Source organism: Rhincodon typus, chromosome 14 (genome assembly GCF_021869965.1).
Source record: "Rhincodon typus isolate 14 chromosome 14, sRhiTyp1.1, whole genome shotgun sequence".
NCBI lineage: Eukaryota > Metazoa > Chordata > Chondrichthyes > Orectolobiformes > Rhincodontidae > Rhincodon > Rhincodon typus.
The window spans coordinates 22,389,619-22,407,768 of NC_063345.1; the positions used below are offsets into that span (position 1 = coordinate 22,389,619).

Consider the following 18,150-nt stretch of genomic DNA (forward strand, 5'->3'; position numbering starts at 1 on the left):
CCTCACCTGAATTCTTGCACATTTCTGCCCCAAATCTTGCCATAGCCCAAGACTTTCAGGCCCCAATAAAATTCCACCATAATAAGTAAGCTGATGCTTTATTCCATTACTTGAAATGGTTCTTTTTCTTGTTGGCTAGCATCAATGTCATTTGTGGAAGAGAGTTCCAAACTTCCACCACTTTTTGTGCGCAGAAGTGCTTCCTAACATCTCTCCTAACATCATCAGTGATACAGCTTCTGGAAAAAGGTGACATTAACTGTGCACCCAGATTGACATTCACTCAGAGAAGCACATTAATTCTAGAAAAATATAAATTAGTGACATCTTCCAAGATTGCTTTGTTTCTCAAACAATATGATAATCATTCTGTCATTCTGTTGTTGAAGGATAATGCACATCAAATATTCAATTCTGGATTTAAATTCAGAATCGTATTCTATTTCACATTTCAGGCTTTGCCCAACCAACATACTTCTGGAAATGTTTGGATTTTCAAATCTGAAGTAAAGTTCTGAGAAATTAATTCAATCATTCCCTGTCTTCCTTGAGATAGTCTATTCCACATAATGCACTAATGGCATAATGTAACATGGAATTCTCTGGAAAATAGTAGCAATGAAAGTTCAAACTAAAAAACATTATATATTAAGTATAATCTGTATAACTCAAATTAACCTGAATCTGAACAATTCCTTCCAATGCCAAGATCTACTGTAGAAATATTGGTCGCACATGTTTAGTAGCTATTCTTAGAGAATAGATGTAGTTTACCCAAAACATACAAATTCAAAATTCCAAGTGTGTCTGACTAGTCTATAATACTGCTTTTATACTGTCAAGAAATATTCAATAATTGCAACAAATACATGTGTTTCGACCCAGACACCCACTCATGTATATAAGCAGATGCAGACATATATGTGGAGATTCAAATTGCACAAATACATATCTCAGACATGCCACTGAACATAAAAATGATAAAGGTTCATATTATGCACTTCTAAATGGAAACACTATCTTTTTCTTAAACTGAAATGCCTGAATCCCATGGACAACAGAATCCCACATGAGTGTCTCAATCTGTATCTTCAGAACCTACATCAGAAATACACAAACTCACCGGTGAATTTAACATTCTGCATGGTTAAAAGCTTTGCATTACAAGTAGCCCTGCTTATTTCAATTCTTTCATGGGTTGTGGGCATTGCTGGTTGGTCCAGCATCTAATGGCCATGGTTAATTGTCCTTGATAAGGCAGACTTACACCCTCTTCTTGAACTGCTATAGTCCAAGTGATATAGGACACCTGCAGTGCCTCTATACTGTTCATTGTTGACAACCAAGTGCAAAGATAGCCAAACAATAACCATAGCAAATCAAGTGATAATACTAACAATATTTTAAAGATGAGCTGCCATTACAGTATGATATAGTTATATGAGACACAGGTCAAAGTCAATAGGTACATTGGGATTAGTTAACCAGAATGGCTGATGATGGGGCTAAGTGGATTAGGCAGGAAACAAAGCATGGCAACAGTTTGCTTATATCAGGGAGTTATCAGCCATACTTAAATTAGGCACCTAAAAACATAGAGTTGGGCTTCAGATCTAGCCATCTCTGTACTCTTTCCCTTCATTTAAAAAAAACACCCTCTGCTTTCTTGTTTTGGCAACCACAGTAAGATTTCATCTGGACATCACAATGAAATCAATGTCAGTTTAAGCATGTTGTTTTTGCCAACATCGTAACAGTGAAGAATTAAACTACGCCATACCACTTACAGCCAGTTGTTCAACAGGGAACAAATTATTACCTGTGGTCGTCTCCACTCAATCAGTCCTGGAGGTGACTTGGAATAGAACAGTGACTCAGTTGTAGCAGGAAAATAAGCGTCCTCAAACAGCCGATGGTGCTGAAGGCAGTCTTTTTTTAAAGCTGAGTACTGCTGGTCTTTGTACAACTTTACAGATACAACCATCATTCAATCTAAAACCAAAATAGCAGTAATGCATGCATAAACTTCATAATTGTACTCAATGGAAAGCTTGCCAAATTATGTAAGATATTTAAATGTACATAAATAGTTTCTATCCGCCCCCTCTGTATTTAGAACGTTACTGTAAGAAATTACCCTTATTGCTACAGAAATAATTCAGTTGAGGAAGTTTTGTGAACAATTAAAAGTCACTCTTACCTACCGGCCTTTTTCTAAGTCAACTGTCAGCTGGATCACAACAAACTCTCCATCTGTCCTGCAAAGTTCTCTGCATTTTAACCTGCAAGTTTCCAGACTCTACCATCTAGGAAAGCTGAATGGGGAGTTCTTGAACTCATCAGCAACCTCCTATTAGTTAGAATGGTTTGGTGGAGCCCTTTATTTTGTAAAGAAGCCAAATAAAAACAAATGCAGAATTTTTATTTCCCTCCTTGGTTCTTTAAAATCCCTATTGAAATAGAATTCATGATAAAGCATCTTCATTAATAATTGAAGTTCATAGTTCTAAAATAAGCTCTCAATTTGAAGTGAAACTAAATAGAATACAAGAAACAAAATTATTGATGGTATTTTATTTGTCTTGCTAAAGGTTGTGGTTTCACTGTTTACTGCAATTCAATTCTTTGGTACCAACCTATTCAGGACACCTTTTTTTGTGTATCAAGGTGAACCAGGAGTAGTACTGGTGGAGAAAAAGACTGGTCTTAAAGGACAATATTATCCTGTCAAGCTGTTAGTCAATATTTTTCAATTTTCCTCATCTGAACATAGTATTAGCTATGGTTCATAGATTTGAGCAATCTTTAGTAAAGTACTCAAACTATCATTCTACATTTTCAAGACTTGTCAATGCATGCCAGAGGATAGACAGTCAAAACCAATGTGCTAATTGACCTAATTCCATAAACATGTACTTACTAGCACAGGTAACTTCACAAAGAACAGGAGCAGAAACCTGGTGCACCAGGCACAAACCATTAGAAATAAAAATAGAAACTACTGAAGAAACCCAACAAATTTGGCAGCTCTGATGAGAGAAACACAAAGTTAACATTTCAAGTGCTGTCTGTCTCTTCTTCATAACTATATCTTCCAATTGATAATATCTAGTTTAAATGGACAGTAGTACATTCTACATACTAAAAATGGCTTCTTTGCTCTATCATTTCAATCTGATGGGACCCTGCCAAAGTTAGAACATTCCATAACTTATCAAAGCTTGAAAATAAATTATTGTTTAAATAACACTGGCTGTAATTTGTTTCCAGAAACATTTGAGGTATATTATTAAAACATCAAATAAAAATCCAGTCTTTGTCACATAGAAAGTTATATATACTTACAGCAATTCACTAATTATCACTCAATCAAGGGTCATCACTTCCTTATTCATCTATTTCATGAATAATATTTGATACAGAATCAAAACATAAAGTTAATGCAGAAAACAAAATACAGTTTTGAAAATGCTGCATGTCAGGGTTAAATGGCCTCATTGACTTTGTTAGTAATTGTAGTGAATTCAGCATAAAATAGAATGATTTTGAAACTAAACTCTGATCACCCAGGATTGCCTAAAAGTTTCAAATAACCCCCAAATCAGTTCCGTGTCTTGCCTCTGAACTACAAGGGAAAGAGTTGTTTCCAGCCTGGGATTCAGTAGAAGTGAAATTTGTTGAAATATCATGGTGGTGTGAGTACTGTTTACTTCTCAGTTCCTTCTAGTGAGAAATGCTTCTTCTTCTGTATGATGGCAGGCTGAGATAGGGATATTTTGAGTGTTATTTCTCCTTATTGCAGAAATACCCTGTATCACCAGAATATATTGCAAAACACACAAAAGAATAAATTATATTACTACTGCTTAAACGTGATCATCAAAGAAAGGAAAGCAATCATCATGTTCTCATGGAAGGAACCCATGTTTCTGAAACAATATGTTTTACAAATGTACATGCAAGTAAAATTGATGGTGGTAAAAGAAATTCCCTGTTAGGACTGTATAATTATGATGTTGTCCCTGAACAGAAAAACAATTTTCTGAACAATTTTGAAACGTCTCCCTCTAAAACCAAACGAGTAAATGATTACAATAAATACTTAAAAATTATACTGCACTAACAAGCTTATCATTACGTGCCTTAAATAAGAGCAGAAGTATTATATACACTATATTAAACAAATGACTGTATGATTTTGAGTTTCCACTCAATCATCTTAGCTTTTTCATCATAATTTGCCCAGTGTCCCATTACTGGTGCAAAAAATGATGGAACTTTAATCACATATTTACTCGGTACAATTTCAGTTTGCACAGTCTTGTGCAGTAATTTTAAAAAATACCAAGCTGGGAGCAGCCTCTAACTGCAAACCTAGCTGCAGTTTATCACAATTTAAATATCCCACTGACTGTGTTTGTTTACAGGCTTTCAAGGAGGCTTCAAGAAACTCACTTTGATCTTTTGGATGCAAAGACCCTAAACAGTATATTTTCAAAGGTTTTGGATGTTTTTATTTGTTTTAAATTTACTGAGGGACTCACTACTATGCTACTAGTGACAGAAAGTCATTTAACATCAGTTGTTGGATTCAGGCTGATTCAAAATATTTATTTGTGATATATCTTTTTCAGCTTTATTAATCAACATTAGCAGATTATAATTTGCAAATATATTAAAGAATATTTTAATTACTTTTGGAACATTTTACTCAATGTGCTGGTACATATGGCAGATTTTGCATGCAATTTTATGCAGATGAGTTCGACCTAAAGAGGAAGGCAATGAAAATTCAATTTTCATAACAAACTCTACTTATGTGGGAAATTGTGCACAAAGCAGAAACTCCAGCCCATTTTACTACGGGATAAGAAATTTTCACAGATCATATTAGATCATATCTGTTACCTTGCATGCTTCTGGAAAGAATACTGGCTAATAATTGAACTTTAATTTTTAGTGAGCCAGAAGGCATGAACAGAATGATGAGGACCCAAAAGACTGAAACTGGACAGGCAGTCAATTTCAAGGCTTTGCTCTCAATAATGTTGGCAGTAATCAGCTTGTAAGGACAGCTAATCCATGCAAAAAGTCACAAAGAGTTTGTCAAGTGGTTAGTTTGAACAACTTTAAATGAGGTCCTCACAACGACTATTTACAGTCAAATTAATGACTTCGATATAGAAATTGAATGTGCTGTAGTTAAATTTGCAAATGGAATAGATGGGAAAGTAAGTTGCAATGAAGAAACAAGAACTTTACAAATGGATATGGATAAGTGGGGTGAATGGGCCAAAATTTGGCAGATGGAGTTTAACTTGGATAAGTATGTCATTTTAGTCAGCAAAATAAAAAGTCAATTTCTTTTCTAAATGGAGAGAAACTTCAAAATGCTTCCGTGCAGAGAGATCTGGGTATCTTTGTACATGAGTCGCAGAAAACGAGTATGCAGGCACAGCAGGTGATAAGGAGGCAAATATAATGTTGACATTTATTGTTAAAGGAATGGAGATTAAAAGTTGGGAAGTGTTGTTGCGACTATACAACTAAGAAATTGGTTATGTGGCAGACAACAGAAAGTAGGGACATTGGGTAGGTACTCAAATTGGCAGGATGTGACATTGATGTCCCACAAGGTTCTGTGTTAGGGCCTCAATTATTAACATTATTTATTAATGACTTAGATAATGGCATAGAAAGTCATGTATCCAAATTTATTGATGACACAAAGTTGGGTTGTGTTATAGACAGTGTAGATGATAGCATAAAATTACAAAGGGATATTGATAAGACTAAATGAATAAGCAAAACTGTGATAGATGGAGTTCAACATAAGCAAGTGAGGTTAGCTATTTTGGACCGAAAAGGATATATCAATGTACTTTCTAGATGGTATGAAGCTAAATACAGTGGATGTCCAAAGAGACTCAGGTACATTGATCATTAAAATGCCACCATCAGGAACAGATATAATCAAGAACGCTAATAGAATGTTGGCATTTACATCTAGAGGACTGGAGTATAAGGATACAGAAGTTATGCAGCAGCTATACAAAACCCTGGTAAGACTATGAGCAGATCTGGGCACCACACCTTAGGAAGGGTATATTGGCCTTGGAAGGAGAACAACGTAAGTTTACAAGAATGATACCTGGACTTCAGGGGTTAAGTTATGAGGAGTGATTATACAAATTATGCCTGTTTTCTCTGGAATTTAGAAGGTTAAAGGGTGATCTGATTGAAATCTTCAAGATATTAACAGGATAAGACAGACTATATAAAGATAAACTATTTCCACTGGTTGGGGATTCTAGAACTAGAGGGCATAGTCTGAGAATTAGGGCCAGACCATTCAAGGGAGATGTTAGGAAGCAATTCTACACAAAAATGGTAGTTAAAGTTTGGAATCTCTTCTACAAATAGCAGTTGGTGCTAGATCAGATGTTAATTTTAAATCTGAAATAGATTTTCTTTTGTTAGGCAAAGGTGTTAAGAGGTATGGGCCAAAGGCAGGTATATGGAGTTAAGCCATGGATCAGCCATGAACTCATTGAATGGTGGAACAGGTTTAAGGGGCTGAATGGCCTATTCCTGTTCCTACATTCCTGTGTAAAAGGCATTCGTGAGAGATCATCTGGACCACTGTGTACAGTTTTGGTCTCCTTATTTGATGAAGGATGTAATTGTATTGGAGACCATTCAGAGAAGGTTCACTAGATTAATTCCTAAAATTAAAAGCTTGCATTGAGAGATGAGATTGAGCAGTTTGAATTATCCACTGCCTGGGCTCTGAATGAAATTAGCATTCCGCTAACATTGTAGAGCAAGGCTGCCAAGTAAAACTGGGTTGTCACCCTTTACAATATCCCCAGAAATGAGGCACAGAGACAGTATACCAATGCCACCTGATCAGTAGGACAACTATTAAGCAGGCCACAAGGCTTCTGAAACTGGAATTCCAGTGTCTGCCTGAATTGACACAACCCTCCTGCCAGAGTCTCAGTCATTATGGTCAGGTGCCACGCTCTCTATAAACATAGACACAAAGATGCTAGAGACATATGGATCTTGACGACAATGATGCCCTGGAAAGAGACAGCAAATTGGAGGACAGGAGGAGTAGAAAGTGTGAGAGGGGAAGGGGATGGAACTCAAAGTGGGACCCCTGCTGCATGACCATCCAGATTCCTCCTGCCATAACTTGGAAAGAGGAGGTCTCTTCTCTCCTTTATGTCATCCAGTATTAGATCCAGATTGGCATCAATGAGCTGGGAAGCTGTAGTACGCTCCAGTATCTGATTACCTGCTCTCCCGGGTCACTTAATCAATGTTTAATATTCTTCTGAATTTTCCTCACTCATTAATCTTTACTTCTAAATGTTATTGGTAAAATGCTCTCTTATCATTAAGTTAAAATTGAAGCTGATTGTAGCATTTTCTATGCTAAATCATTGTTCCAGCATCTGAAAACTGTGACATTGCTTTCCTACTTCAATCTTTCCTGCCTCTTAGATGTCTCTCAGTCCAATGTTGACATCACTTAATAATTGAATTTTTCAAGATGACTAGGTGTGTAGATGAGGGAAGTTCAGTAGATATCTTGCACATGGACTTTAATAAAGGTTTTGTTAAGGTCTCACAAGGCAGACTAGTTGAAAAGCTAAGAACCCTTGGAATCCAGGGCAAATTGTGTCCAAAATTGGCTTAGTGGTGGGAACAGAGGATGGTGGTCAGAGGGGGTTTTGCAACTGGAAACCTCTGTCAGGTCCCTTGCTGTTGATGTGTACATTAACAAGACTATAACAATATAAGAAATTGGAGCAGGAGTAGGCCATCTGGCCCATTGAGCTTGCTCTGCCATTCAATAAGATCATGGCTGATCCTTTCGTGGACTCAGCTCCACTTACCCAACCATTTACCATAACTCTTAAATTCTGTTACTGTTCAAAAATCTATTTTTGCCATAAAATCATTCAATGAGGTAGCCTCAACTTCTTCACTGGGCAGGGAATTTCACAGATCCACAACACTTTGGGTGAAGAAGTTCCTCCTGAACTCAATCCTAAGTGTAGAGTCTATAATAATATCATAAACATAGAAGGTGTGTTCAGTAAGTTCACAGATCTCACAAAAATTGGTTGGGCGATAAATGGTGAAGAGGAAGGCTCAGATGGGCTGAATAATGGCAAATAGAATTAAACCCTGAAAAGTATGAGTTCATGTATTTTGGAGCATTAGCAAGGCAAAGGGGTACGTGTTGAAGGATCAGAGGGATCTTAGTATCCAAAGATCCTTGAAAGTAGCAGCACAGGTAGATAAGGTTTTTAAGAAGGTGTACGGGATTTTAGTCAAGACATTGAGTAGAAGAGCAAGGAGGTTATGATTGGAGTGTGTATACCATTAGTTAGGCCTCAGCTGGAGTAGTGTCAGCTCTGGTCTCTACACTGTAGGAAGGGTGTGATTGCACTAGAGAAGGTGCAGAGAAGATTCACCAGGATGTTGCCTGGCCTGGAGCAATTCAGCTTTTAATAGAGGCTGGGGTTGGTTTCCTTAGAGCAGAGAGGCTGAGTTGTGGGAGTTTGGGGGGAACCTGTGTGAAGTGTACAAATTTATGAGGTGCAGAAACATGGTAAATAGGGAAAAATGTTTCCCCTTAGTAGAAAAGGTCAATAGCCAAGGGACGCAATTTTAAGGAAAGGAGCAGGAGGTTTAGAGAGGATTTGAGGAAAAGTAAATTTCACCCAGAGGGCAGAGGTTATTTGGAACTCATTGCATAGAAGGTAAATAGATGTAGGAACTCTCAAGACATCTAAAATGTTTTTAGAACACTTGAAACATCATAGTATGCAAAGCTATGTACCAAGTGCTGGAAAATGGGATTAGAATAGATAGATGTTTGACAACCAGCACAGATTGATTGATTGATTGATTGATTGCTATATTGTACTGAAGTACAGTGAAAAACTTTGTTTATGAGCTGTACAGGCAGATCATAGTAAGCAAGGATGTACAGATCAGAGGTTATAAAAAGATTCAGACGCAGCAGGTTCCGTTGCACAAGGCATGCGCTAGGCGAGGTCAACATTAGCAAGATCAACATTATCTCAGGCTAGAGAGTCCATTCATCTGTCTGATAATGGCTGGGAAAACGCTGTTCCTGAATCTGCTGGTGCATGTGTTCAGGCTTCTGTATCTTCTGCCTGATGGAAGAGATTGTAGGAGGTCATTACTAGGGTGCGATGGGTCTTTGGCAACACAGTCATAGACGTACAGGTTGTACAGTAGGGGGCTGAGGATGCATCCTTGGGGGCTCCAGCGTTGAGTGTTATTGTGGAGGAGGTGCCGTTACCTATCTTCATTGACTGCGGTCTGTGGGTCAGAAAGCTGAGGATCCATTTGCAGAGGGCGGAGCCGAGACCAAGGTCATGGAGTTTTGAGATCAGTCGGAAGGGTATAATGGTGTAGAAGGTGGAGCTGTAGTCAATGAGCAGGAATCTGATGTAGGTCTCCTTGTTGTCCAGATGTTCCAGGGATGAGTGCAGAGCTGGGGATATGGCATCCGCTGTGGACCTGTTATGTCAGTAAGTAAATTGTAGGAGATTTAGGCAGGCTGGAGACTAGAGTTGACATGGGCTATGACCAGCTTCTCGAAACATTTAATGATTATTGAGGTCAGAGTCACTGGGCGGTAGTCATTAAGGCACACTGCATGTGATAGGCTGAAGGATTACATGTGTTGACACTTTTTTTACACTTTCACGTTTTACAGAAAGTGAAACTATTATAAACTGATTACGTAATGCTTCTGGAATAAGTGTATATGGGGGGTTCTTATTTCCATACTTCTGGTAATGTCCTGCGTACTTATTTTAAGAGTTAAAAATTCAGATGAATTAATTCTGTGTCTCGTACAAACCTTATTCTATTTATTTATAGTGACAAATGGTCAAATGCTTTTTAACAGATGGCCTGTTTAACATATTTACTTAAGAAATCCGATACATGTTTTTGGGTCACATAGAAACCACTGCCTAATTTAGGATAAATATATAATATATCAATTGTTTGGTAGTACAAACTTGAGTATAACTTCATAAATACACATTTTGTCAAAGATTTTCCATCTTGCATTCATCAGGACAATTTCCAAGAAAACCAATTCAAAGAGAAAACCAACATTTATATAGAATGGGAGGACATTGCGAATTGGTTAACAAGTGGAATCTGATTGGTAGAGGTTTTACGAGAGAGAATGCACCCATTAATTCTGATTCACAGTTAACATCCAGGCTCTGTTTAATTTTTTAACCAGACTGGTTGACTCGGATTAATTAGGGCATTGACGTGCCAAAAGAACCAGTGAAAAGTTGTCACGTATTTTATTGAGTTGAAACAGGCATAATGTGTACATTTTCTTTCTGTCTGCGAAGAACTGGGCCCTAGGTATCAGTTTATGTAGATTCCTGTACACATAAGTGTGCCACATTGCAAGCACAACTGATAATCTAAATTACCTCTGTGACAATATCGTTACCAATCAGAATCCACTTGTCGACCAATCAGCACTCTCCGCTTATGCAAAATAAATATTGTTTTTAGCTTTGAATTGCCATTCTTGTGGAATGTCCTGATGAGAGCAAGAGAAAATCTTTGACAAAAGTTGGGAAACTCCTTTATCCTTTGACACAGTTTACAGACTGCCTCTGACAAACTAATGTTTCTGTGGCTATCTATGAATTTTCAACAACTCATTAATGTTTGAGGACACAAACCATCTTCTTCCTGAGGCTGTGCATGTGTCTGGTCCCCAGCAGTGCTTTGAATGCCAGAAGCTTAGATCTTTTTTTTTCCCTTGTGCTCTTGTGGAGATACTTCAGTGATGTATTCATTAGGTTGTGCACCTGAGATTAACCTAGAAATACAACTAATTGAGGTGAAAGTCTCTGAGCTAGTGGAGGGAGCAGCTGATAGTTTTTCTGGTGGATGCTCTGAGGGTTCAGTGACTTCCTCTTCAGCAGTGGAGTTGGAGCAGAGGCTCTCCTCTGCTGGCCGTATTTTGGCCGAGATGAGCTAGGTGCCAGTGGTGCCTGCATAATAGAAGAGGGAGAATTATTAATGTAAAAGTGGCAGTGTTGTGCAGGATAAGAATGAGTTAGTGTCGGTGGTAATGGGAGAGCACTGCAGCACCTCACAACATTGAGGTCTCCTCATCCCCACATGAGCAGGCCTGCTCTTCTTCAGCTAACTTGAGCATTTTCTCTTCAAAGAAGTGAGAAGTCTGATGCCTGTCACCTCCATCCACCCCTACCACCATCAGGTTGTCTGGTGTGGGTCAATGTGACAGAAGGAGGGATTGAATATGATGGAAGAGCAGTTGGCGGTGATGCTGGAGCTGGGCACAGGATGAAGAGACTCAGCCAGAGAGTAGGAAGCAGAGACAGCAGCAAGGGCTTAAGTTAGGTGTTGTGAGTGTTGAGTGGACTTGATGCATGCAATAGTGAGAGCTGTACTCAATAAGCCTAGGTGAGATGCATATACAGAGGCAGCGTTAAAGTGAGTTTTGACCCTCTGTCTTGGTGTAGGTTGGTTAGGTCTGGTGGTATAGTTTCCTGAGGCAGTTAGCAGGATTAAGTGCTGTCCTTCTCTCTACCACTCCATTAATTAGCAGCTCCACCTCTCTGTCAGCAAAGCTGGGAGCTAACTTTAGGTAGTGTGCCATTCTCTCAGATATAATGATGGAGGACCACTATATCAATGGCAGTTCCTAGCTTGCAGTGTCTGAAGTGGTGTGCAGCTGGGCTTTAAATATGGTGTCAGTGACATGAACGCAAGAAGGTCCAGGCAGTCGTGAACACTTCCACCTCCTGTTAGGCGATACATAACTAATGATGCAAAGAGCAGAGGATTATGAGAATAAAGTTGCTTCAAGCCACAGCAGCCTGAGTGTCATGAAGCTCACTTGTTAAATTGCTTTAACTGAAACTGGGAAAATTCTGTCCTTTATGTGTAATAAGATGTGTTTTACTTCAATTTAATCCAGGCAGGGTAAGTTGGGGCACATTATTAATAGTAACACTTTAAAAGGGAATTACAAAGTTGAGATGAAATCCATCAGAATTTTACCGTGCTGAAATAATGCAATCTGAGTACAGAAAGATTAAATGCCTAATAAAAACCAAAAGAACGGCTGATTCTGGAAATCAGAAACAACAGAAATTGCTGGAAAAGTTCAAAAGGTCTGGCATCATCTGTGGAAAGAAATCAGAGTTAACGTTTTGGGTTCAGAGACCCTTCTTCAGAACTCAAGATCAATTGCCTTATGTCTAGCATTAAATTGTGCAGACCATGGAACACCCAGCTTCAAATTCTATCCATGAGATGGAAGTAAGGATGGTACCATTCTATTCCTGAATTCCTCGCTAGTTATGCCCACATTGCAGGACATGATAAAGGCAAAATGCCCTCTGTCTCTGATTTGTCTCGTTATCCAAGATCCAAAATTAGATAACTGGAATTTTTGCTCAACTAAATATTGGGAAGAGCAAAACCCTTATCTTTGCTCCCCACCAAAAACTCAGTTCCATGTATACAACTTCCATCCCTGGCATCCGTTTTAAACTCATTAAGTTTAACGTAATTGAGTTTATTCAAGGTTGAGTTAAGTCAATTGTTCCTAGAAAAGGGAGTCAAGGATGAGGTAGTACAGACAGTGACGTGAAATTGAGACCACAACCAAATCAGCCATGGACTTACAGAATGCTGAAGTATGCCCAAAGGTGCTGAATCGTTTAAACCTGCTCCTCATTCTTATGCTCCTATGTTAACCCTGAGATACCTTCTGAACCACATATCTGCAACATTACCAAGACTGCCTACCTTCCCTTCCATAACATTGCTGACTCCAACTCTGTCTGAGCTCAACTACTCCTGAAATCTCTACATATCCCATTCTTACACATAGACTTGACTACTCTTATGCTCTCCTAGCCAGCCACTCATCTTCCTCTTCAATTCACTTATGTTCATCAAAACTCTGCAACACATATCTTAAGTTGCTCCAAAACTCATTCACAGTCACCCCTCTTCATACTGAGCATCGTTGGTACACTATTTGACAATGCCTCATTCTTGTTTTCAAAATTTTCCAACTCTTTCCAATCTCTGTAATCTCCTCATCCCTGTAAACCTTTATTATATCTGTGATCCTTCAATTCTGGCCGCTTGCATTTTTTCATCATCCCAACATTGACTATGCTTCCAGCTGCTTTGGCCTTAAGTTCTGGAATTCCTTCCCTAAAGCTGTCCGTCAAAACCTTTCTCTCTCGCCTTCTCTATTCCTTTAAGGTACTTCTTAAAACATATCTCCCAGATAAAGCTTTTGATTATCTACCCTAACATTTCTTTCTCTGGCTCAGTGTCAAAAATTTATTTACTGATTTCTCTCTTGCAAAGCACTTTGAGAAACTTTACAATATTAAATGCGCTATGTAGTTATAAGTTGTTGTTGATGTTTTGCCAGACCCTTCTGCACTAGTTGGCCAAAGAGCACAGCATGAATCTAAATTACATTCAGGAATCGAGGAACAGCAGCCTGCCCACCCACTGAGTGTTCTCATCCACTGATCCCACAGATTTTCTTAAAGTCTTCTAATTGTAAAGGGATTATTGCCTAAATGTCTAGGATTTATGAGTGAGCTCACTTCCAGGGAGAACCTAATCCTTATATTCTCACTGCTAGTATGTATTTCATGCTGACCACTGAAAAGGATTTGCATTGTAACAAATTCTGTATATGTATCAACATTTGAGTTTGCAACATGATACATATATTTTCAGCCTTAGTTTTCACTAGAGCTAATCGAAAGTAGTAAATCCTTTGTATCAAAAAGAAAAAACAATAAAATGGGCTAATGTTTACAAGATAGTTTACTTCCGTGGCACTATCTGTCTGGGACAGGATTTAACCAAAGGCTCCAAAGATAAAGAATGATTTCATTACTGTACCATCCGGTATCCTCTTATATCTCTATTTTGTAGATTTATCTTCTCAATATTTGCCAGGATCCCTTCACGGATAAAATTCCCCTAGTTGTCTTAACAAGGCACTTTTTTTTATCAAAAGCTGTTGTGCGATGTGCACAATTTCCTCTACCTGACTGCATCAGAGAGGAAACAAAATGAGGGTAGGGCTTATACAATTAGAACATAAGAACTCGGAGCAGGAGTAGGCCGTCTGGTCCTTCGAGCCTGCTCCGCCATTCAATAAGATCATGGCTGATCCTTTTGTGGACTCAGATCCACTTACCCGCGTTCTCACCATATCCCTTAATTCCTTTATTGTTCAAAAAAAATCTACCTTTTTTTTAAAAACATTTACTGAAGTAGCCTCAACTACTTCACTGGGCAAGGAATTCCATAGATTAACAACCCTATGGGTGAAGAAATTCCTTCTCAGTTCAGTCCTAAATCTGCTCCCTCTAATCTTGAGGCTATGCCCTCTTGTCCTAGCTTCACCTGCCAGAGGAAACATCCTCTCTACTTCTTTCTTATCTATTCCCTTCATAATTTTATATGTTTCTATAAGATCCCCCCTCAATCTTCTGAATTAATGGTAGTGCCTTGGGTAGTGTTGTAGAACGGAGGGAAATAGGAGTGCAGGTGCATAATTCTATGAAGTTTCAGAAGAACTTAAGGGTTCAGGTACATAATTATTTAAGTTTGTGTCACGTAAAGACAGGCAGGTTAAAAAAGCATTTGGCATGCTTGCCTTTATTGCTCTGTCCTTTCGGTACAGAGTTGAGAAATCATATTCGGGTTGTACAGGACGTTGGTGAGGCCTTTTCTGGAATAATGTGTCTAGCTCTGGTCGCCCAGTTATAGGAAGGATATTATTAAGCTGGAGAGGGTTCAGAAGAGATTTACTAGGATGTCGCAGGGTATGGAACATTTGAGTTTTAAAAAGGCTGGATAGGTTGGGACGTTTTTCACTGAACATAGCAGATTGAGAGGCGACCTTATAGAAGTTTATAAAATAATGAGGGGTGTAGATAAAGTTAAAGGTAGTTGTCTTTTCCCTAGGAAGGGGATTTCAAGATTAGGGGGCACATTTTTAAGATGAGAGGAGAGCAGTTTTAAAATGACATGCAGGGGCAAATTTTTTACACAAATGTTGGTTCATGTGTTCCTGAGGAAGTGGTGGATGTTGGTTCCTATAGAATGTTTAAAAGACATTTGGATAAGTGCATGAATAGGAAAGGTTTGGAGGGATATGGGCCAGGAGCAGGCAGGTGGGATTAGTTCAGTTAGGGAATATGTTCAGCATGGACTGGTTGAACTGAAGGATCTGGTTCCGCGCTGTGTGACTCTATGACTACAATATACGGAAGCATGAGCCAATTAATCTTGCAGTTTATATACATTAAATAATTTAATTCCAGAGACATGGATAACCATTAAATTCAGCAATCTTGAAACTTGAGTCGATGTCTCCATGGAACAATTTTAGAGGGCATGGATTGTGTAGTCCATACTTGAAGGAGCACAAAAGCACTGTTGGCTATCTGGCAAATAATTTATGGAATAAATTATATTCAGGATTGAATCCAGTAAAATCATGAAAGAAACAACACTTCTGGCACCTTGGTCTATATCCTATGAAATAGAGAAGCAATTGTTTCTTTCCTACTATTCTGCAGTAATCTACTAATAGTGTCTGAGTGCTGTTGTATAATATTTTGATGCTGCATTGTAGAAGATTTACCAAAAAAAAATTTGTAATTGCTGCTAAATAAAACAGCTTGATCAATATAATCTTAATTGTATTGACACTTTCAGAGTGTTTCATTGTGGCTCAGTGGCTCAGTGGTTAGCTTTGCTGCCTCACAGCGCCAGGGACCTGGGTTTTATTCTGGCCTTGTGTGGAGTCTGTGTGGAGTTTGCACATTTTCCCTGTGTCTGCATGGGTTTCATCCAGGTGCTCTAGTTTCCTCCCATAGTCCGAAGATATGTAGGTTAGACAACTTGCCCGTAGTAAATTCCCCTGTAGTGACCAGGAATGTGCAGGCTAGGTAGATTTACCATGGAAAATGCAGGGTTACAGGGATAGGGTGGAGGGCGTGAGTAGATCTGGGTGGGATGCTCTTCAGAGGGTCGGCGTGGACTTGATGGGCCAAATGGCTTGCTTCCACACTGTAGGGATTCTATGAAATGTCTATTCCTTATGCAAGATGTTGACTATTCACTGGAAATAATACTGTAGGAGAGGGCAATGTGTTGTGTATATGAGAATGAAAATCACATACCTTTGAAGTCAATGGAAGTAAAAATAACGAGAAATGTAAAATAGGCTCTGAATTCACATTGACCTTTGAGTCTATTGCATAAATTCAAGGATCTCCTGCTGTACCATTAGTTGCTGACGTTTCAATTCAGGAAGAAACATATTATGTTGGAGAAACTCGGCAGATCTGGCAGCATCTGTGAAGAGAGAGTCAGGGCCAAATGCCTTGAGTCTAGCATGACTCCTCTTCAGAATTGTTTCAGATTTCCAGCACCCACAATATTATGCCTCTATTCAACAGTTTAATTCAGGAATCTTTGATTCTGTGAAGTGTCAATCAATCTAACTTGAAGCAGCTAAGGCATATGTAAATGACATGATGTTCCTTTCTCATATCAGTGATTCCTTATTATTACCCCTGGATTACACCATTGTATAATTCGATGATAGCAAGAACTGCAGATGCTAGAGTCAGAGACAATACAATGTGGAGTTAGAGGAACACAGCTGGCCAGGCAGCATCAGAGGAGCAGGAAAGTTGATGTTTTGGGTCAGGACCCTTCTTCAGAAATCAGAAGTGGGTAGGGAGCTGGGAAATGAATAGAGAGAGGAGGGGTGAGGCTGGGGAAGGTAGGTGGGATGGTGATAGGTGAGTGCAGGTAGGCAGTGGTGGGGATTGGTCAGTGGGATGGATGGGGCAGATAGGTGGAAGAGAAGATGGACAGGTTGTGTCAGGTCAAGGAGGTGGGATGGAGGATGGGTGGGGCTGGGGAAAGGTAGGTGGGGTAGTAATAGTTTAGGTGCAAGTAGGGAGTAGAGGGGATTGGTCAGCAGGAAGGGTAGGGCGGATAGGTGGAAGAGAAGATGGACAGGTTGTGTAAAGTCAAGAAGGCGGGGATGAGAGGGAGGGTTGGACATGGGATGAGGCCGGGGGTGGGGAGATTTTAAAACTGGTGAATTCTCTGTTTAAACCATTGGGCTGTAGGCTCCCGAGGTGGAATATGAGGTGTTGCTCCTCCAGTTTGCGTCTGGTGTCATTATGGCACTGGAGGAGGCCCAGGATGGACATTTCACCCAGGGAGTGGAAGGGTGTGTTAAAATGGTTGACCACCAGAAGGTGTTGTTGTTTGTCACGTACAGAGCGCAGATGCTCTACGAAACAGTCTCCGAGTCAACACTTGGTCTCACCAATGTAGAGGAGGCCACTTCAGGAGCAGCAGATACAATAGTCCAAATTGACGGATGTACAGATGAACCCCTGTCAGATATGAAAAGTTTGTTTTGGGCCTTGAATGGAGGTGAGTGGGGAGGTGTAGGGGCAGGTGTAGCAGGGTGCTCCCAATGTGGCCTTCACTACATCGATGAGACCAAGCGCAGACTCGGGGACCATTTCGTAGAGCATCTGCACTCTGTGCGTGACAAATGACAACACCTTCCGGTCACCAACCATTTTAACACCCCCTCCCATTCCCTGGGTGACATGTCCATTCTGGCCCTCCTCCAGTGTCACAATGACACGTGCAAACTGGAGGAGCAACACCTCATATTCTGCCTCGGGAGCCTACAGCCCAATGGCCTAAACATGGAATTCACCAGGTTGAAAACCTCCCCACCCCCAGCCTCATCCCATGTCCAACCCTCCCTGTCATCCCGCCTCCTTGACCTGACACAATCTGTCTGTCTTCTTCCCCACCTATTCGCCCTACCCTTCCCGCTGACCAATCCTCACTACTCCCTACCTGTATCCAACTTATCACCACCCCACCTACCTTTCCCCAGCCCCACCCATCCTGCCTCCCACCTCCTTGACCCGAAACAACCTATCCCCATCTTCTCTCCCACTTATCCGCCCCACCCATCCCACGGACCAT

The 18,150-nt window shown here is 39.8% G+C and overlaps 1 protein-coding gene across 2 annotated transcripts in view; it reads right to left on the reverse strand.

Annotated features, from left to right (window-relative positions):
* Positions 1–2,311, reverse strand: part of LOC125484868 (calpain-5-like) — a 97,338-nt gene extending 95,027 nt beyond the window's left edge. Inside the window, exons 1-2 of one of the 2 annotated variants that reach the window (XM_048605341.1) lie at positions 2,205–2,302; positions 1,820–1,992 (exon numbers count right to left, since the gene is read on the reverse strand). In XM_048605341.1, the coding sequence (XP_048461298.1) occupies positions 1,820–1,987 (168 nt within the window). In that variant the 5' untranslated portion in view covers positions 1,988–1,992; positions 2,205–2,302. Of the gene's footprint in view, positions 1–1,819; positions 1,993–2,200 lie in introns of both variants that reach the window. The other variant, XM_048605340.1, reaches the window with a different exon arrangement.
* Between the last annotated feature and the right edge of the window lie 15,839 nt (positions 2,312–18,150).